This window comes from Papaver somniferum, chromosome 2, assembly GCF_003573695.1.
Source record: "Papaver somniferum cultivar HN1 chromosome 2, ASM357369v1, whole genome shotgun sequence".
Lineage (NCBI taxonomy): Eukaryota > Viridiplantae > Streptophyta > Magnoliopsida > Ranunculales > Papaveraceae > Papaver > Papaver somniferum.
The window spans coordinates 210,597,396-210,619,287 of record NC_039359.1 but is presented as its reverse complement, the minus strand read 5'-3'; the positions used below and the strand labels follow the sequence as shown (position 1 = coordinate 210,619,287).

The following is a 21,892-nucleotide window of genomic DNA, read 5'->3' as shown; positions in this document are numbered from 1 at the left end:
TTAACAACGTCACATAATATAAATTGGGTATTTTTTTATACGGTCGTATAATATAAATTGGGTATCCTTTTAACAGCTCGCATACTATAAGTTGGGTACCACTCTAGCAAGGTCAGTGTAATATAAGGGACTCTGCATCAGAATGTGAAACGGTTAAATGAGGTGTTGATTATAAAATTCGCAAGAATAAGCTAATACTACCCCGAGGAATAAGGTCTCACAGAGGTAAGAACTGAGTCGTTTGTTGTACACGATAGAAACCCAAATTTTTGATCTGCTGTTATGCATTTGATTGCCAATATTTGGTCGCACCATCCTGATTATCGCTGCTGATCTTGTCTACATTTTCATAATTTACATCGACTTTGCGTACTAAACTGTTCTATCTCCTAATAAATTGTGGCTCACTCCCTTTAATTTGTTTTATTTTTCCACATAATATGAAGCGAGGTTGAGGCAGTAAGCTTGAAAAGAGCTTACGAATAAGAGGTTGAGCAAAAGTTGATATTTTTGCTTCCATCTTTTATATGTATATATCCCGGGTTTGCTGATTAGTTAGATTTACATGTATGATTATTTCTCGTCGTTAGTAAATGTACTTCCCATGTTTTCATTGGGTGTAGTTACTGTTTTTCATTTGCGACATAATGATATGTCTATTTAAGCTTATGGAAGGGTTGAGGTCCGCCTAAAATGGAGAAATTATGATTTTGATGTTTAGCTAGTCATTTTTTTCTCAATACTTTTTTGTACAGTACCATATTTTGTGAATCCGTTCCTTTTCTTTTTGAAATGTACATACTTGGTGTAGTTGGTAATAAACATCGGTTTCCAGTCTTATGTTTTCATTGCCAATATAAAAATATCCAATTTTGACAATCCATTCCTTTTCTTTTTGAAACATACATACTTGGTGTAGTTGGTAATAAATATCGTCTTCCAGGACATGCAATATTGATTTGGAAGACTTGTCAAAAGAAGAGGAGATAACTCTACCCATTTCAGCGGATTCTAATGCACGGGTATGGATTGTTTTACTCTACCCATTTCAATTGTGGTTGAGTTAACTATTTAGAGGACTAAAATGTATTTTGAGTGCCAACCATCTTGACCGATTTCACTTAGTCCGTCAATATTGATTGACTATGAAAAACGGGGTCTAACAACACCACGCAATATTTCGCTTAGCAATCTGTATGGACTAACTCTGAAATACTTTGCTAGAGAATCAACTAGACAATCAGACTCAATCTAGATAAAAGTATCTCAAGGAGTTAATATCTCTCTCTTGATTTGATTTTTACTAAGCTAAAAACAATAGCGAGTCTTTATCAAATACAAGGAATAACTTGGACGGTTCCAAAGACCAATGTCCAAGTGTTAATCAATGAAATCAACAACCACAAGGTCGGATCTCTAATCGATTAAACTTTAACGCACAACCTGTATTATTTCAATTATAAAGGTAAACAATATAATGCGCAAAATGAAATAACACAGACACCAGAAATTTTGTTAACGAGGAAACCGCCAATGCAGAAAAACCCCGTGACCTAGTCTAGATTGAATATACATTGTATTAAGCCGCTACTCATTTCCGCACTGCTCTAGATTTTCTCTCTCCTATTTACTTGTTTCTTACTCAAAAAAGATCTCTCCTTTCCTTTACAACTGAACGACTATTTATAGGGAAGTACATAGTGGATGACAGCTAATTTGTCCTTTATTTTCGGATATATCTTGGGACATTCTCGCAACCTTACAAATATTAATCTCGCAAACTCTCTTATTTTCGCAGAACCATCACATTTTTCTCATGATTTTAACTGTCGTTTATTATGTCATTTCTGAAATTGTTCTGCGATGTTGTTGTGTTGTGTTGTTGATAATTTCGTTGAGGCATTATTGTTGCGAGATTCTGATCCTACATCTTGCCTCTTCTCATATCTTCTCTGGAAAGTAGAGAATGATGTGAGAAATGCTGCAGCTGTTTATGTCTTCATATTCTGCATTTATCACACGTATTCTTTCTTCCATCTGTTTCTTGACACGTCTTCTGTAACCATTGCTTTTCAACCGCTCACGTCTTTTCACCTTAATGGTGTTTATTTCTTCGAGTAAAAAAAAATCTTCTTTATATATTCTTCTTTCCATTGTTCTTCCGTAAATTCTGCTATTATAATTCTTCCCTCTTCAATCTTCTTACTTTTTGTTCATTCCCATACTCTATATTCAAATATGCCTCCAAGTGGCCATAAACATGAGAAAAACTTAAAAGACGTCCAAAAAGATCTTGCTGAGAAAGGTTTCACACTTTCTACCATTCCTGGCGAAAGTGTCAAGTCAATTCTTTCTATCAAACTTTTCTCTGATCAATATTGTGATGATCAATAAATCATAATTTTGCTAGGTCAAATTCTCGCAGGTCTCCCCATTCCACTTTATGACCCAGATATTCCTCTGTTCTATGAAATTCTCGCTCACTCGGGATTTTCGCGAGCTATCTTCCAATTGAGTGGGGATTGCATCCGTATGATGCTAGAGTTCGCTAACCGTGGTGCTGGTAAAGGATCTCTGTACTCCAAAGAACTTAGGGATCCTAAATTCGCATACTTGGAGATAATTGCTGAGAAATACACAGTAGCGAGTTTCTTTGAAAATTATGAATTGATCTCCATGAAGAAAGAGAATACTGGCTGGGGTATTCGTTTGAAAAGGAAAGATAACATTGATGAAGCTAAAATACTCATGCAAGACATTGATTGGCATTCTGGTAAGAACACAACTCCTCGACAATCCAAAGATGATAAATGGTGTGTTTTTCCCTTGATGCTAAAAGGACCTTACATTGCTGGGTCAAATGTTCTTCATGAGAATCTCGCTACCTATCAACCTTGGGTATTCTCTTGGCCCGATAAATAGAAAGAAGTATGTTTCTTCCAGTTTCGCTCACTTTATATTTCTTTATTTGTCTTTATTCTTTTGTTCGCTGTCTCTTGCGACATTCTACAGATCCAAAAACTGAAAGATAGTTATAACAGGACTAGGAAGACTAGTACCTTGTTAGGTCTTCGCTCATACACAGATGAGGTAAGAAATATTCTCTTATGATTTTAAACAGTATATTGTTGCTTCCATTTCTTATTTCTATCTGTGTGTGAAGATTATTGCTGAAATTGAAGAACCTGCCAATGTTGCGAAGACTGGTGATAAAAGCAAAGGTGCTCTTCGCAGGGAAAAACCAACTACTCCTCCTTCAAAGAAAAGAAAAATCCGTTCTTCCTCTCCTTCAAATATTCCTTCTCATGAAAACTCCGAGGATGATGAGGATAATGATGACCTTACTGCAAATGAAGATTCTCCATCTGAATCTACTATGGCTAAGCTCTTTGGCCTCTTTTCTGATTCTTTGCAAGGAATGGGAGATAGTCAATTCGCTAACACCTGTAAAGCTCTTGATACAATTTGCTATGTTCCTTTATTGGATGGTGATAATTCTCATCGTGGAGTTTCTAGATCAGTGACTCCCAATTTCCTGCATTCTCTTAATAGTCTGGTATGCTTTCATCCTTTTACTTCTTCATTGTTGTAACTCAAAATCTCTTTCTATTTTAATACTTTTTATATTTTCTCGTAGGCTGGAAAAGCTTCTTTCGTTGTTGCCTCAGATCTAGAGAGGAGACGCGAAAATAATGAGGAAGATAAAGCAGCCAAGGCTTATGATTTAGCTGCATTGAAGTATTATGGTCCTACAACTCAAACAAATTTCCCAGTATGTAATTCAAAAAGAAAAATTCTTAATTAATTTTTCCAATTATATGGAAATTAATTTCATGTCTTTAATTTTATATTCTTGATATTTTTGTCAGTTATCCGTTTATGAGAAAGAACTCAATGAAATGAAGAACATGAAGAAAGAAGAATACATAGCCACCTTGAAAAGGTATATATTAATATATATCTGTCTAACCAAATTTATGAGTTTTTGTACATCTTTTTAGTTTTCTGAAAATTAAGATTTTAGTACTGAAATTGCTTTATATTGGCATGAGTTTGAAATGCAAAATTAATAAAACAGTTTTCCAAAAAATTTCCTGCTTTATATGAGGTGTCATCATTTAAAGAGGGGCCACATACTCGAAGTATGTGCCCGACCACATCGTAGCCGCACCAGTTTGAAATGGGTTTAGTGTACTAAAAATAACAATTAATATTATTCAGAAAGCATTGCTATTGACAGACAAAATTGTTGATGATGCAGACAAAGTGGTGGCTTTTCAAAGGGTGCATCAATATATAGAGGAGTGAGAAGGTCCGGTGAAAGATGGCAAGCTCGAATTAGAGTCCCAAACAAGTATTTGAGTCTTGGAACTTTCGGTAATCTCTTTTTCTCTGTATGTTTATGCTTTATATTTGGTTCGGTAACTACTAATGAGAATGAAGACCAGTAATTACATGGTGTCTGTATTTGTGGATGACTGATTGTTGTGTTTAATTGTGTATAGGTACACAAGAGGAAGCAGCCAAGGCATATGACATTGCAGCATTAAAATACAGAGGTGCAAGTGCAGTGACAAATTTTCCTATTAGTAACTATAATGTTGAACATATATGTTCAAGTTCGATGTTAACCGGTGATGATATTGCAAAACGTCCATCGCCTCAGAACTCTTCGTCGTATGTTGCTGCCATCGAAAATGAGTTAGTCAGTTGTCGTACCAAATTGGCTTTAAGCCTTTAATAAATGTTGAGCTATCAAGTGATATATTTTCTACCATAATGTTGTCTAACAGCTCTGAAAACAGCGCTACTAGTGATGATGAAGTCTCAACGAATTGGACTATCACCGGATGGATTCGCTTAATATCAGTTTTTTTTCTTTTTTTTCTTTTCTTAAATTTTGTTAAAAGAAGTGTATGTACAGTATGAACAAATATACAAAAGGAAGAAAAGAGAAAAGAAGAAGATGAGACTCCCAACTTAAAAGTGCCAAAGAGAAGTTTGCATGAGTTTCATTCCCCGCTGCCAAGCAGCTGTGCTCTAGCTTCTAATACCATGTCAATATCAGTCATGAAACATGTTTTGCTAGAAAGTCTTTTGATTGCCCCCCTTCCATAAAACCCAATAGATTGCAGCTGAATCAATGGCCAAATAATTCTACCAAAACTAGAATTCCCAGTATATGCCAACACATCTTTAAATTGTTAACGCCAAAGGGAAGACCCAAGACCAACCATTACCAGGCACCAACCATGTGTTATGCCCTCCTTCCAAGTTGCAACCTTACAGTGCATAATTAACAATGAGGAACACTGTCTTCTGCTCCCTACTCATAAACTCGATAAAGAATACCACCTTTGGACTCCTACTCATAAAATGGATAGCAGCTGTTCTAGCTTGGAGTATTGCTTTCAACATGGACTTCAATTATAGATTATACTGGTCTATGTTCTCTTGGGAGAGTTTATTTCACTAAAATCTCCAGAGTAGGTCAATCTCTTGCAATTTGTAGAATCATCTCCTTTATGTTCTTCACTCTTGTATTATATATAGATTGCAGAAATTCTTCTTTCTTTTTCATTAAAATTCTTCAATTCTAATACAGTGTTTGAGGAGAAAGCCAGAAAAAGATTAATTAACAAGTGAGGGTCAATGCTAATACAGTGTTAATGTAAAGTGAATTAATGCAAAATCTTACAATGTTAATGTAAATTGAATTAATGCGAAATCCTACAGTGTTGGTTTTTGTTAGGCATCTAATTAAATGTGGGATCGTTTTTGTAAAGTGAATTAATGCGAAATCCTACAGTGTTGGAATGCCAGATAAGGCGATATATAGAAATTGTGATAAGTATGGTTTTTATTCATTTACAGCTTCCTTATCCTTTGATCGTGGTTGGTGTACTTTTTAGGTTAACTGTGTTACGATCCGATATGAGAGAGATTTCCTAGAGAGTTCTTCGAAATTATACGTTTAGGTACGGTTTAGAGACCCTTTTTCTTTTCTGTCTTCTAAACTTTGTTCTGTTCCATTTCTTTTCTTTTAGGTAGTTTTCGCTTCTTATTCTCCCTTTCTTTTCCTTTATCTATAAATTCTCCTGCTGAGAGTGATTTTGCTTGAAATAAAAGAAGACACAGATTTCTTTGTTTAATATATAGGTGTCGTTATGAAGTGCGGAGATTCCACAAGCCGAGGAGAAATTAGTCCACAGCTGCTGGATTTGAATTCAGAATGGGTAGTAGAAGGAGATAGTGGTGGTAGTGATGAAAGAAGAATTTTTGGTGGTTCAGAGGAAAGAAAACTGGAACTAAAACTTGGGCCACCTTGTGAAGTAAACAAAATACCTATTTCACTTCTATTTACTTCAACTTTGACTAGTACTACTACTACAAATAATACTTCCCACTTCAACTATACAAAGAGGCAAAAAATTTCTCAATACCGTGGTGTTACTAGAGATATACGGAAAGCAAAATATAAAGCGCAATTCTGGGATGGAAGTTGTAGAAAAGAAGGTATAAGAAAAGGAAAACAAGGTATTAAAGCAAAAACTTTGAGATAACTTTTTTCGTTCTCAGCAATAAAGAGTTTGATGCTAACGAGTTTCGAAATTAATCATTTGCATCATATTCCATTAATTTTTTTCATTTGTAGTGATAGTACTTTCAGATTACTAATTTTAGTTTTTTGGTGTTCAAATTCAATGGTGATGACCACAAACAGTTTATCTTGGTAAGTTTCAGAATCATTATTATTGATTTGAATCATTTGATTTGTTTTATTTCACTGTAGTTTTCTTTATTCTTTTTGTACTAATTTTGTTGTCGCTGTAATATGAAACTTTTAAGGTTTGCAATTTTGAATCAGGTGTATATGATGAGGAAGATACAGCAGCCAAGGCTTATGATTTAGCTGCATTGAAGTATCTTGGCCCTACTGCTCGTATAAATTTCCCTGTATGTAATTTAATCTAACTTTTTTCAATATGATACCTCATTTCATGTCTTTAATTGTATATTTTTGAAATATTTTTCAGTTATCCAATTATCAGAAAGAAATTATAGAAATGGAGAACATGAAGAAAGAGGAATATGTTGCCACTTTAAAAAGGTACATATATGATCTATCTGACTATACATGCCTTTAGCTTTCTTATAATTGGATTTAGTACTTATTTTGTTATTGGCATGGGTTTGAGACTGGTTTAGTTTACTAATAAAAAACAATGCATGCATTGTCATTGATTGAGTAAATTGTTATTGATGCAGAAAAAGTACTGGCTTTTCAAGGGGTGTATCAATGTACAAAGGAGTGAGAAGGTGTGGTAAAAGATGGCAAGCTGTAATCAAGAGTGCCGCAAACAAGCGCTCATATCTTGGAACTTTCGGTAATGCCTGCCTCTTTCTCAACATCTTTATACTTGTTTCGGTATCCGCTGGTGAGAATGATAATATTGAGATGCAAGGGTTTAATTGTGCAAATGAAGACCAGTAATACATGTGTGTGTACTTACCGACGATTGATTGTTGTGTTTTAATTGTGTCTAGGTACACAACAGGAAGCAGCCGAGGTATATGACATTGCAGCAATAAAATCCAGAGGTGCAAGTGCAGTGACCAATTTTCCAACTTGTAACTATGATGTTGAACATATATGTTCAAACGCGACTCTAATTGGTGGTGATATTACAAAACGTCCATCGCGTCAGAACTCTTCGTCATGTATTGCTGCCATCGAAAATGAGTCAGTCGTGGTACCTAATTAGGCATTCTGCCTTTAACACATGTTGAGCAGTCAAGTGATGTATTTGCTACTATAATGTGGTTAATAGCAGCGCTGCTTGTGTGATGATCAAGTCCCGACGAATTGGACTATTACTGGATGGGATTCGCTTAATCTTGTAACTGTCTTTTCTTTTTTATATCAATACAGAACATTTTTTCAAAAGAGAGAATATACAGTATGAATAAATTTACAAGAGAAAGAAAAGAGAAAAAAAGAAGATGAGAATCCCAATCTAAAAGGGCGACAGAGAAGTTTACATGATAAATTTCTTACCCTGCTGCCTTAACTCATGAAAGCGTCTGTGCTCTATAGCTTATAAAACCCATGTCAATATCAGCCCTAAAAACATATTTGGGTTCGAAAGTCCGTTTTGTTTCATCTCTTTTACTTCTCGTGGAAGTGATGTTTCTTCTTGTCCTTTAACCTCTCCTTTAACCAAAAAAAAAAAAAAAAAAATGAAGCAAAAATCATGCAAAAATTATCTTAGATTGGGATCCCAAATTAGATTAGCATTTCATAGAAAGTAAATGTAGTTGGAAGCAACTGGAATTAATGCTAAAAGTAAATGATCCACCAGAATGAATAAATATAGACTCAAAGAAAACTTAATATAGATTCATTGCAGACACAAATCTTCAATTTTAGCGAAATTAAGGAGACAAAACTATCACTTATTTTATAAAGGTGTCTTGATCCAGTCGAGCCCCTCAATACTGGACGTCGACCTATTAGGTTGAATCCAAGTGCAGTTCTCAAACCATCCTTCTGTGTCATGTAAATCCTTTGCAGAATGCTCGCTCCCAAGAGTATGATAACTACATGTTTCAACTGAATAGAACACGATCCCTCCACCGTTGCGATATAATCTAGGGAAAAAGCTTTTGTTTTACATGTAACTAACCGGAGCAACTGCCGATACACATGTTGTTTGGCTAATGAATAAGACATGCTCTTCCAAACTCTCAACTTTTACCCATTCCATAACAGAGAAACTAAATTGAGAATCCTAATCGGCTTCTCGTCATATTCTAATTTCACTAATAAAAGATCTCCACCACACTCTACTAAAAAACCCGGAGAACTGTCATTAACATATATTTCATGAGGTTCTTTTATTTCATGAGGTTCAACTTTCCAACTGGTATCCTTTGTTGAAAAAACTCCCACGTTTCCATGATGATCGACGCAAAAGAAAGCCCCGTCGAGAAAAATCGCGGTGTCAAGGAATGGCCCGTATGATCCAATAGTAGTAGTATCAAAGTTATGAGAACGCCAATGTGCTTCTCGCCTTCTAATGAAATCGATATAGATTCCATCCTTACTCTCATCCATAGCAAAAACTACGCAATCTGAAGATGTCGGCAAAGAAGAAAAAGATACGACTGAATAATAATTATCCCTATCCATGTCTGGAAGTTTGACCGTCTCTCGTGTAAAGGGATTGTAGAAAAACATGTTATAATTTCTTGTGACTAGTGTCTTTCCCGTGCGTTGCACGGGATCAAATTGATTGATCTACATATTGATTTCATGAGTTGGTTAATGGCAAATACAGAGAACTACAACCCTCGGAAGAAGTTAATAAATACCTTAATAGTAAACACATGTTCAGGTCATGTTTGGACTTAACATTCTAAAAAGACATGTTAATTGTTTTGTCTTTGTCATCTCAATTGTTCATTGATACATGATCGCTTCCAGCTTGATCACCCTTTGCCTGTGAAATATGGGCAATTTGTTCGTTTACGTGAACGTTTGCTTTGAATGTAGCATGATTCATGTGAAGAAGAAGAATAATTGTTTTAAACGTAAGCCAAGATATTTAATTAGTAACCAATAATGATAAGAGGGTTTAGAAATTACAGTATTACACTACAGATAACACAAACTAATGTAGGATTGAAGAGCCACAATGCTACATGTATAACTGACAGATAATCTCTCAATAAAATTGTTTTCTCACATCTTCCATGCTTTTTGATGGATTTATTTGTATGTTCGGTGCAGCGAGCAACAAAAGAAATATATAGTATCATGGTTGAAAGTCAAGTGCTCTCAAATTTGAGCTAAGACAGCAAGAACCATTTCTTAATGTAATTAGATTTAATGTAATGATAAATAGAGCATATGAGAAAGTCATAAGCATATCACAGGAGAGTTTACCTGATTCGGCTTCATTCACACAGATTACCCCAACAGTAATATGGTGTACATAGTGATGAAAAAGGTAGTGTACCTTACCAGATATTTAACAGATAATCCCATCAGTAATATAACATGATAATCATTTCCACCTTACAAAGAAGTCCAATATGATGCTATCATAGTACTTTCAACGGCAGTAAACAAAAAGGAGGCATGTATCAATGAAGTAATCTTTAGATAGGGAATATAATCATGCATTGAGAAATGAAAATCAGCGGAATGCAAGTTGAGAGTTTTAAGTGGACCTTCCTTTTAGAAAAGTAGACAATAGCTTCATTATCAATGTGCAAATATAGAGCATCTCCGATCCTCGGTACCAGTTTCCCCTAACCATATACCAATGGACCTTCCAAAATATATCTTGTGGATTCGCATCACCCTTTTTATAGAGCTGTTGATTCTCTAAATGAAGAGCCATGATCAGATGCACCAGTAAAGTCAGTACGGCGTACATCACTACCCGTTGTGGCGGCTTCATCTATGCCGTAACTGATGCCATAAATATGAGTTATACCTTACATTAGTATTTCCCTAGTCTGCAGCCGGAACACGCATTTGCAAGACATTTTTGATGCTGATCATCTAAATATTTAGATATGAATCCCCCACATGAGGCCCTAGGAAATGGATATGGCATTGGATTGCATAGGCTGTAGTTGATTAAGAAAAGAACTACCTATGTAATGGCATTAACATAGATCAAACAGAATCACCTTAACATTTTTGAAAGTCGGTCACATTCCATGCCTAATTTAATCATCCAGCTACCTAATTAGCTTTGCTCAAACTTGCGTCTGTAAAGCATATTATACACATTTAATCTGAAACAAAGACGAGATAAGAAATGGGTTTAGAGCTTTTACGTTAAATGTCATGTTCAAGGACGCCAATCATTCCTTTATCGTGCCGATATTATCTTAAAGTACATGTCACAATGATGGTGTCCGTAAAATATCCGGTTAGTTAGATATAAACAACTAATATAAATTATATAGGTAGACAAAGAATGAAGTAGTTGCCAGAACTACGAATGAGAACGTTCGACCAAAAAGTGGCTTTGAGACTACTAAGTACTGGCTACACTTAAAATATGTTCTTATTTTCCTGGAACTTAAGTAAACAGTTAAAAGTTAATGCAACTTACTCAACTTCATTTGATAACGGGAGCTCGAATTTTAGGATATATAAGCAGTGCATCAGTCTATATGTGTCTTCTCCTACCTGCAAGACCATGAAATATAGTGCAGGTTAAAAGCTTATAACTAATTGTAAACACAAACACTAAGAAAAGGAGAAGGCAATAAGAATCATCAATGTACCTGTAAGTATGAATCAATAGAGCCCCATTTTGAATTATCTTCACTTTGTGGGACCTTAAATATCTCTCGCGCATCTTATGAATAAACCTGTTATTAATTTGAAGAAATTTGATACAAAATCTATTAGAATATCTCGACCTAAACATCAGCCCTCGACCATTCAACAATTTTCCTGTCCCTAAGTTAAATGATCTTCTGATATTGACAAAATTGGAGAGAAAGATGTCTTTAGCTAGCTACAATAGATAAGTTAAATAAAAAACACCTTAGTACTTCACCTTAGTTATATATAACCTCTTGAATAAAATTTTATAAAGTCAACTAACACAGCTGAACTTTTACAATAGTATTGGGGATAAAAGCAAAAACAGGTTAGCAAAACATTTCCGACAACATAGTTCTATAAAATGATACAAACTCCAATGTGTACCTTTCCAAACAGTAAGCTTATTTTGTACATTCAGTTCACCTCAGCCAAACTAAGCATATCTAGCTAGGTGTATTAAGAGTTTGGTCGACGTTGTTTCTTCTACGGAATATCAACATCCACCTATTTAAAGCAACCTTATTGAATACTAAACAACATGTAATTATCAATCAGCTCATATGCAATACATTACCATACCATTAAGGCATGAAGCTAATTTTCGGAAGCTGTAATATACTAACTCGCATAACTTAAGTCTCGGAGCATTTTTTGTTGCTGAACTTCATAACAGTTGACCATTTGTCAACAGTTGTTGAGTAGTTTGTGCCATATTTGAGACCTGAAAGAGAACATGAACCCATGATTCACTAAATATTGCAAATTTGTATAAGAAATGATCAGACTCCTCTAAAAATCTAGCTAAATACAAAAAATCCAGTCAAATTTCCGAGAGTTTCAATAACCTCGTTCAATATTCCTCCATCCTCCTTGTACCGAGCAATTTTCCGAAACCTCATGAACTGCAGTTAAAATTATTCGCAAAGTGAAAAATATCAAGAATAAGTTGCTAATAGGAATAGCAACAGCGTAAGTGTACAACATGCTTTTCTCGTGGTGCTCCCACAACTATATGGATGTACCAAAAATACAATATATCTGTCTGGGATATACATATATATATACTACTGGATCTCGAACGAACATTACAATTGTGATATTTGAAGTTGTAAAGCAACCATGGACGAAGATTGACTTTATAACTCATCAATACATTACCATAACATATTAAGGTGCACAAGTTATTATAAACAAAATTTAGTGTAGGCACATAAGTCAAGCATCAATACGGAAAATTCACTATTTGCTTCCAAAAAAAGTTAAATGGTGCACGTCAACTGGACATTATCCTTCTCAGCTACATCCTGTCCAAGGGTACAGAATGAAATGATCCCTTACCACTTCTTACATGGAAATACATCTATATTATAAAAAGAAGTGGTGTGTGTAGTCTTACAAATCCGACCATCGATTTCGTCATCTCACGATGGAGATTGATCGGTTATATGTCCTATATAGACGTCCGTCTGATCCCTTGGCTTCCTAATAAAAATATGATTCTAAAGATTATTTAACGGCGTCGGATCCTTGGATTTCTTAATTTGACTGCAGCGTCGGATTTCCTAATTTGACTAAGTTTCCGTTAATATAGGCTAACACTAAGTAGATGTATTTATAGAACAGAATAGCGTCATTCTTTAACGGTTTCACCAACAGATGGTCTTCTATCTATACTGAGTTATTATTATGGATGATTTAAAGGATGGATACGGTGAAATAAAAGAAAACAAAGCTGATGATTTAAACAAAAAATTGGTCTAAAGTAGAAAGAAGAAGAAAGAAAACCTAATAGAGGAAGAGGAGTGAATTGGGTAAGAGTGTTTATGTTTAATGCAACCAAATATCTCCTTATTAATACATCTTCACGGAAAACATATGGCTAAGGGTCTGTTTGGCTTATGTTTGGTGGATGACCCTCCATGAAGATTATTCATGTACACCAGATATACTCTGGTCCATCGAACGTTCAATCATCCAATAAGCATAATGATTTGTACCATAACTTTCTCAAGAAAATTTAAGTTAACCTCAACTAATCTAAAAGCTATTTTTAAAAAACAAATAAAATAAAAAACATGGTAAAGATTTATGTGCGAGATTTAAGTGTCACAACCCCGACCAATAAAACATTAGGGAATGTTTAAGGGCCACGGTCGGGGTTGTAAGCCCCGGCTAATTTGACCTGACCAACAAAATACTATAGTATTCTCAAGGGACCACGGCCCCGGCTAATTTGACCAGATCAATAAAATACTATGGTATCCTCAAGGGACCACGGTCGGGGCTGTAAGCCCCGGCTAATTTGACACAACCACAAATATTAGGGACGCAAGTCTGAACTAACTTATAAGCTCGATGTTTGACCGTTATAATCTAATTAGTTTTGTGAATGACCAGCCGATCAAACAACAAAACGAAAACGAAAAAGGTTGAGCCCCGGCCGTAGGTCGGGGTGATACCTAGTCTGATATAATACAATTGAAGAGAATATTTAAAAATCATAAAAGTAATTGAGACATTCAAAAAAATTGCACCCTCTTGAACAAAATTCTTTTAAAGCTCAAAAACAACCTGCACGAATGAGTAATCCAATCTAAAAAATAATCGAGGGATTGAGTGAGTCCACTATACCATGTATACCAAAGTTTATGTTCACGGGGCATTCAAGTTATGGAAAAAAGTAAGTTCAAACATTCACCCTCAAACTTGAACCTTCATTATAGAAACTGGTCACTATGAAAAAAAAGTACCTTCAATATATAACTGCAAAGAGTTAGAGTAGAATATAAGGCACTTGCAACCTTCACCTATAATATATTTCTATTGCACTTCATGCTCCTAGTTCCCACACATTTTATTGAGAACAGCCTAGATAAAACGAAAACAGGAGCAAGTAAATTATGATGAGAAGATAAATTATATAATGAAAAGCATACTACAGAAGAAGTATAAACAACAGTCAAAGCACATTACATTACAGTGACCATGGTTGAGATCGGAGAAATCGCTTGTGAACATGAGAAACATTATCAAACACCACTGACGAAAGAACATTTCAACTCAACCACATTAACAAATGGACTCTCCTAACTAAATTTATTACAAAACTAAGACTTGTGTGCACTGACCTGCTATGTATATGCAAGTAAACCTATTTTCTCTACATGGATATAGTGATGTTTCAGTCTCCTCCCTTGAAATCACTTACCCAACCATAAATCACAAAAATAAGCACCAATCATCAAAAATTATCGCATCTACACCTGCTAAGAAGGAAGAAAATACGGATTATATCAATTCATTTTTCAGGGCTGATAAGAGCATATACAACAGAAAGAACAAGAGTTTCCTCACTGCAAAGATATGCACAGAAGGTGGAGAGAAAATAAGAACACGTGATAAGAAGACTGGAACTAACAGAAATAATGATTGAAAGGATGAGAAATTAAAAGAATAGGAATTAGGGTTTTGCAAATAAAATTGCTTTATGTTTCTTTGGATATTAAAGAAGAAGTAAAAGAAGGAAATCCCTTAATAAATCCCTAGGATATTAAAGCCTCTGGGGGTATACAAAGATAAAGAAAGAAAACCTACATCATAATCTCTGGTCTCCGCAAAAGTAATATCATGCCGAACGAAAATCTACACCATAATCTCTGATTTCCGCAAAAGTAATATCATGCCGTAAGAAAACTGGAAAAAGAAGATAGGATATTTTAGAGGAAGAAAGTTACGGAGAAGTAGAGACCTTGGGTTGTGAATGCCGAATAAAACGCAAAGATAGGATATTTTAGAGGAAGAAAATTACGGAAAAATAGAGACCTTGGGTTGTGAATGCCGAATAAAATGCAACACTCTTGATTCCTATTGGTAGGGGGCCAGGAGTTCTAGAATTCAAGCTTTTGACCTAATTTTCATTTTGGAGTCAGTATTTCGTACTCAAATTATATATATACAATTAGTAGCCAGCCGCCCCTGTGAAAACGGATTGTAGAGCCTGCTGCCTCGGACAGGTTCATGATGTAATTTTCATTATTGTACACCTTGGGGTTATGACATCGAAGATAGTATAATTTTGGTCTCTAGAAAACACCAGCCATGGAGATAAATATGATGTCTTCTGCACTTTTGGTATTATCTCTCTATTTCCTTTACACATTGAACGGAAATGCTTATAATCTGATCCGTGGAGATTATTTGCTATCAACCCCAGAACGTCTCCATTGAGATTATTCCATGAACTTGCATTTGTATCAAAACGGAAACTGCAACGCGGGCGAAGAGGAAGTTGCAAGTTCATGGAATAATCTCAATGGACACCCCTAAGTAGCATTTGTTTTGATATCTTGTACCGTTAAGAGGCTATTTTCTTCATCTTTGTCACTTAACACATTTTCCACTCTTCCATGCACATTAACAGGCATTGTAACCCAGTCCGTGTAAGAAAATTCTTCCCTTGGACACTGCAAAGCAACAGTATTGCCGGTACTTCCAATTTCGAATTTGTACACACTTTGCTCGTCACGCCAGAGCAAGTAATACAAACAACCACTTGATAAACCCAACTCAGCTGCTGAAGAACAAGCTGTGGTATGCTGGCTGCCAACAAATAGAACATGACCTCCAATACTATTCACCTTCTCCCATTCCATTACCGAGAAATTCAACCTCGCCACTTTTATCGAGATGACTTCCCCACTACCTCTACTTTGAATGATGTCAACTCTGAAAAGTTCATCATGAGATTCCACGTAACGAGATTTATCAACATATGCTTTTCCTATTACTGGAAACCCCTCCTTTTTTACATGGAATGACTTTATAGATATATCCAAATCAGTATCCTTAATGAAGTGTTCGATCTCAAGGTGATGCTCATCTACGTGATTAGAATTCGCACACAATAAATATAACTTACCTTTAAAACAAAGGAGAGACTTAGGCCTTCGCAGTGGGATCAAGTCTGCGATATCCGTAGTCAACTTATTTATTCTCCATTGTGTTTCTCCAGGGCGACAAAATAGAAAAGTGTATCCATTAGCCTCTTCATCCCGGTTACAACCAAAAAAATAAAACCACCGAGTCATTATTATTGTTGTGGGAATTAATATTAGGCTCCGTTGGAGGAGGTGATGACAAAACACAATCGTAAAATCCATATTTACCTTTATAAAACTCCAGTAATGTAGGTAACTCAATTGTCTCATTCGTTATCGGGTTCCAAAGAAAACAATCACCATAATTCCGACTGGATGGACTGTAATCAATTTCTCCCTCATCACAGAGAACGATCAACCAACCTTGATGAGAAGGCTTTTGATAAAAAGCAGTATTACTCAATTCAGGTATGAATTCTCCAAAACTTTCGTTATTTGGTTTGAAAAAATTAAAGAAAGCGTAATTTGTTATCAGTGTATCTTGATCTTCTTCATCAAGCTTGTCATAACGTTTTAGAAGCTATGGTGCCAGTGTCCTTGGTTCTGGGGCAACACAACCTTCACTTGTCTCCTTCAATGTTGCTGATACGTCTGGCTTTCCACCCATGAGAAAACTCAAAGTAATAATCTATAACAAGAACTTTGCGCAAAGATACGTGTATTATGGAATGAGGAAGAGTTCGAGGAAAAGGAGTCCTTCTTTTATAAGGTGGGTGAGGTCAATATATAGGGAAGGTTTCTACGAGTGCTGTCCGGTTAATGAAAGGTTATTGAAGGGGTATTCCTGAGATGACTCGGTTTTAATTGGGTAATTAGTTGAGAGAGAGACTGAATGTACTCAAGAATTGGGGGTGCAATACTGTATGTAGGCCAAGGTGGCCTCTCATAGGTCTTAAGGACATAACCCCGGAGCACGCCTGTTCGGGAACGTGTTGGTCAAGGGTCAGCTGAATTCTTTTTTCCGTACATGGTTGATATTCTTGAGCGAAATTGCTATATTAACAGCTTATTTTGACAGCTGAATGACCGCATAGTGATGTGTCACCAAATGGCAGTATCAGAAACTTTATTTGTCATCCACGTAGTTAATTAATCTCTAGTTTTCTCTTTTTGGTTCCCCTGTTCATCTCTACCCAAAACCGATCAAAGTAAGAGGCCGACATCGATCCAGAAATGGTTGGAAGAGTGATGGGTTTTAGAATTAGCTTTTAGCCTTTTGAAATTTAAGGATGATCATACTTACCGTCATGATTCCAGATCTGTTTTTTTTTTTCCTTATGATCGGCTCATTCAACTATTGATTTTCTTTTTTTGTCAGAAGAAATAAAGAAGGCTAATCGCTTATGGTCTTTTCCAATAAAAATATAATTTCCAATCACGGAAGAAGAACAATCTTCCATCTTGCTTGATAATTAAATCTCTGTAAATTATTGTATGTCATATCCGTTTGATATCAGATCTCGTTCCTAAATTGATCAAACTATTTTAAGATTATACGTTATTGGGGATTTTTATTTAGGTTTTTTTTTTTTTTTTTTTGCTTGTGCTTGTTTTAACGAGTTTAATGATTATTGACCTGATTCTTTGGTTCTTTTGTTTTTGTTTTTTTTAAGGATAGGACTTCGTCTAAATCGAAGTATAATTGCAACAAAAGTATAAGTTTTGAATTTGCATATGACAATGTTTATTGTTAGTTATATTGAGTTTTAGTTTTTTTTTCTTCTATTGATTGTTTAGTTCTTAACTTATTGTTGTAGCCGAAACCTGAAAATGGAGAATGGTGTGGATAAGAAGGGAAAATCCTTGATTGATAATGCATACTTGAACATATTTCCCAGATGACCCGCTCTCTGAAACTATTGTCAAACACTGGAAAGCAAATGAGGCAGAGGCTATTGAAACAGGTAGGGTTGAGATTATCTTTATAAGTTATGCTCGTGTCGTATTTCATTGATATCACATAACCAACAAACTATTGGAACTTGTGGATGTATTATTGATATGAAAAAGATGAAACAGTGGCACTTTGTTCATATCTTTTTTTCCTTTCTAAAAACTTTTTGAAAGAGCTTAGAGATTATTTAATCATGAAAATCACTAAGTATTCTTTTTGAATGGCATGACAAGTTTAGATGAATGTTTTTGCTACATTTCCCTTTCTAACTCCTCTTTTTGTGTCCTTGCGGCAAAGGAATGGACGAACCTATATGGCAGTCATATCATATACACTACAAAAACAGGTTCTATTAGTGAGGGTTCTTAAACCGTCACAATTAGAAAAAAAGCGTCATAAATAGAAAAAAAGCAGTCAAATAAACATTTGCGACGCAGGACCAGCCGTCGTGACTAGTGGCGTCGGTTTTTCTTTTTTGTGGCGGTTTGGTCAACCGTCACTCATATTTTTCTATTTGTGACGCTTTTTAGGCCGTCACCAATTGTACTACCACTACCGGCTAATTTTTTCCCGGCAAAGATCAACGGTAACCGGTCGCCGGATTTTAGATTTTAAGAATCCTCAAAAATCTCATAGTTTTTCAGAACATAAACTTACACCATTTCATATATATCAAATAAGAAACTAAACTTTAATAATAGAAACTTGCATTCATAACAAAGTTTTCCATTGAAACTTACAAATATGCATGTAATATGCATGTTTTACTGTTTTTGAAACAGAAATCTGGGCAACAGAACAACACCCAGAGAGTTCAAAAAGGTAGTAACTAAGCTTAAAAACATCTAAAGTGCCTGTATAAAGTTTGGGACAAACTTTAAACACACCTGATGGCATGAAAACAAAAAAAAGGCACCAGCTGCAACAGCTTCCACAGCACCAACGCAACAGCTTCCACAAGACCAGCTGCTCCTAATAGGTGATCGATCATGGACTTGGGAAACCCCAGATCCATCTAAGGCCTTCTCTATACAAAGAACATCACCTTTTCCTGATTGTACATTGTGAGAAACCACAGTCATCAGCGAAATGCATCAATCAAGGCGAGCATGCATCTATGTTTGGTCTAGACATGAGCATTGGACATGTTTCTCAAGGCAATGTAATACATGCTAGCTATGACTTTCTTACCTTCTGGATGAGGCTCGGTCATATGATAAGCATCAGAAGTAAAGCTTTCGCCAAGAAACTCATCATAGATAGTTGCTCCTCTTTTCTGTATTGCACAGCCAAAAGAAATCAGATGCTATAAACATTAGCAATTCAACAATGACACTTTCAAATGAAACAACAAATTATCTTCGCATGGTCTAATTCTTCAAAAAGTAGAACTCCAGCTCCTTCTCCCATAACAAATCCATCATGATTCTGTTTTGCAAGTTAATCGGAACATTAGCAATTTGGCAAAAAATTATTTGTAAAGTTTAGCGGCTACACATGAGCTGCGAGAACAACGACTGCATCATGTATAGATCTTCCTTACAAGCATTAAGAAAACAAATTTTAAGATAAAGATGTGATCATTCGGACCACTATCAATAACCTTTCAACTACCCCCTTTAACAGCAGTTTTGTTTCCAAGGAGAACTGAGTAAAAGTTGTGACCAGTAACACAGCGCCCTACATAATCCTGCAACAATAAGATCCCCAAATTAGTAAAATGTCAGCTTAAAAATATTATACTGAAAGAAACATGCTAAACATGAATGATGAAAGGAAAACAGAAACAAACCTTTGGCACTCCAGCATAAACGTCTTCACCTTTAGGGTGGTTAATAATGACACCAGGCCTAGAGTTTTCTCATTGAGCACGATGTCATCATACATGAAAACGACAGTAATTTCCTTTTTTACTCCACCTCTTTCCAGGACTTGATAAGCATGACAGACATTGGCCTACACATTTTCAACATTCACGTGATAAGTACCAAGTCAGTGATATATGAGCTCAACATATCCTATTAAAAACTACGATTATATCCAAAATTGCAGCCACTTAAGACCCAACCACCATGCAAGCTACAAGATATCAAATCCGTTATCCAAAAGCATTCACCCCCATAAATTTTCATAAACAAGGAAAATCAAATGGAAGAAGAACCCATGGCATGTTTTACACACCTAGTTTTATCCAGTTCATTCATGACCTCTTTCGAGATCCCACCATCAGCCAGAGCTTTCTTCCCAGCACTAAGTATATAGAGCATGAACTTGTCAGCCCTTCTAGGGAGTTTTGGTGCAACCCATCCTTCCGTCGAGAAAGACAAGATTTCTCCAGCACTTCTCTATACATTACAAATAAAATAAACCAACAAGTAAGCCTCAAGCAATATATAAACATGAAACTTAGTGTGTAAAGGACCGAATCAAATAGGACTCACAATTGGAAAACTGGAACAGTCAAAACCTTCGATATCACTTATGCCACTGAACCCAAATGCAATCACTAACCGTAACTCCTAACAACAAACCCATCACTAATTGATCAATCTATAAATCAATTTCCCACAAAAACAGAGTTAATTAAATAAACCCTAAAGTCAACTTACCTTTCTGTTGAGTTTGAATCAACAGACGGATCGACACCATGACCATCAACTATCCCTGATTCCATTCCGTTTCTCTAAATCTCAGATTCGTAAATTTTATCTCCATTATCGATTCTCATTGAAACGTTAATCTTATCTGTAAAAACATCATATTTTTCTTAGAACACTCTCCCTAACTCAACACAGTTCTGCGTTCAATCAACTATGGCTCCATCAACAACTCTCTCCCTCAACACATCAGTATTAATTTTCTATGAATCCTCTCTTAATTCAATCTATTGAAATTGAAAAGGACAGAGAAGAGGAAAAAGGAACAGAAGAGAAGGAGAAAAAATGGAAGTGAAATAAAACGAGATCTGTTTCAGCAGATAAGGTTGAGAAAAAAACAAAAAAACTAGTAACAAGTTGGGAGAATTAAAAAAATGCGCCTGTGGGAAAATGCATTTCATAAAATATCCATGCTTTTTTTATATTTATTTAATGCCCATGCCGTTAGCAATTCATCCAGATCCGTCTGTCCATTTCTAATGTGAACTTCCGTGCTTACCCTTGCCGTTAGCGTATCCCAAAATGAATCTAATAAACTTCTCGTTCACATCGATCTCTTCTTGTTATTGTTCTCGGGCTTTAAGCAAGAAGGTTATTATTAGGGCGTCACATTTTATTAGAGGGGCGTCATCTGATGGGACAAAAACGGATCACCCATAAGTAATATCAAAAACCCATTATTTCAAATAATTTTGTAATGACTAAACAACCCTTATTTAGTTAATTTTAATTTAATTTAATTAGATAAAATTTAATTAATGAATTTTGTTGTATACTTGGTGAATTCTGGGACAAAGTTTTTGTGGGAAGAAAAACTGGCCGTAAAATAAACTTCTATGGTTGGGAAAAATCCAAATCTAGACGTAAAATCACTTCTACGGTTGGAAATATTCCAAACCTGGACGTAAAATCAGATTTTACGTTTGGAATTAAAAGGAACCTGGACGTAAAATGAGCTTCTAGGGTTGGAACTAATCCAAACCTGGACGTAAAACTACATGCAAATAAAATTCTACGGTTGGAATCAATCCAAACCTGGACGTAAAAT

At 35.5% G+C, this 21,892-nt stretch overlaps 3 protein-coding genes and 1 long non-coding RNA gene across 6 annotated transcripts; 2 read left to right on the top strand and 2 right to left on the bottom strand.

The window, feature by feature from the left end:
- The first annotated feature begins 792 nt into the window (after nucleotides 1–792).
- LOC113352722 (AP2-like ethylene-responsive transcription factor AIL1) lies at nucleotides 793–4,741 on the top strand. Its single transcript, XM_026596509.1, has 5 exons — nucleotides 793–814; nucleotides 3,669–3,772; nucleotides 3,870–3,943; nucleotides 4,262–4,377; nucleotides 4,506–4,741. Exons 1-5 carry the CDS (start codon nucleotides 793–795, stop codon nucleotides 4,739–4,741), a joined length of 552 nt encoding a protein of 183 aa, XP_026452294.1.
- A 1,426-nt stretch (nucleotides 4,742–6,167) lies between these two features.
- On the top strand, nucleotides 6,168–7,766 carry LOC113352721 (AP2-like ethylene-responsive transcription factor AIL1). Its single transcript, XM_026596508.1, has 6 exons — nucleotides 6,168–6,537; nucleotides 6,725–6,733; nucleotides 6,869–6,957; nucleotides 7,038–7,111; nucleotides 7,270–7,388; nucleotides 7,549–7,766. Exons 1-6 carry the CDS (start codon nucleotides 6,168–6,170, stop codon nucleotides 7,764–7,766), a joined length of 879 nt encoding a protein of 292 aa, XP_026452293.1.
- A 989-nt stretch (nucleotides 7,767–8,755) lies between these two features.
- LOC113352720 (F-box/kelch-repeat protein At1g57790-like) lies at nucleotides 8,756–9,193 on the bottom strand. Its single transcript, XM_026596507.1, has one exon. It carries the CDS (start codon nucleotides 9,191–9,193, stop codon nucleotides 8,756–8,758), a length of 438 nt encoding a protein of 145 aa, XP_026452292.1.
- A 9,684-nt stretch (nucleotides 9,194–18,877) lies between these two features.
- On the bottom strand, nucleotides 18,878–21,115 carry LOC113354492. 3 transcript variants are annotated; one of them, XR_003361913.1, is made up of 7 exons: nucleotides 20,797–21,115; nucleotides 20,629–20,706; nucleotides 20,369–20,532; nucleotides 19,980–20,143; nucleotides 19,791–19,877; nucleotides 19,379–19,615; nucleotides 18,878–19,238 (listed from the first exon to the last, which is right to left on the bottom strand). It is a non-coding gene; the product is annotated as an uncharacterized LOC113354492 (long non-coding RNA). The 3 variants fall into 3 exon arrangements; XR_003361912.1 differs by having other exon boundaries at nucleotides 19,379–19,877; XR_003361914.1 differs by lacking the exon at nucleotides 20,629–20,706 and having other exon boundaries at nucleotides 19,379–19,877.
- Nucleotides 21,116–21,892: the final 777 nt, after the last annotated feature.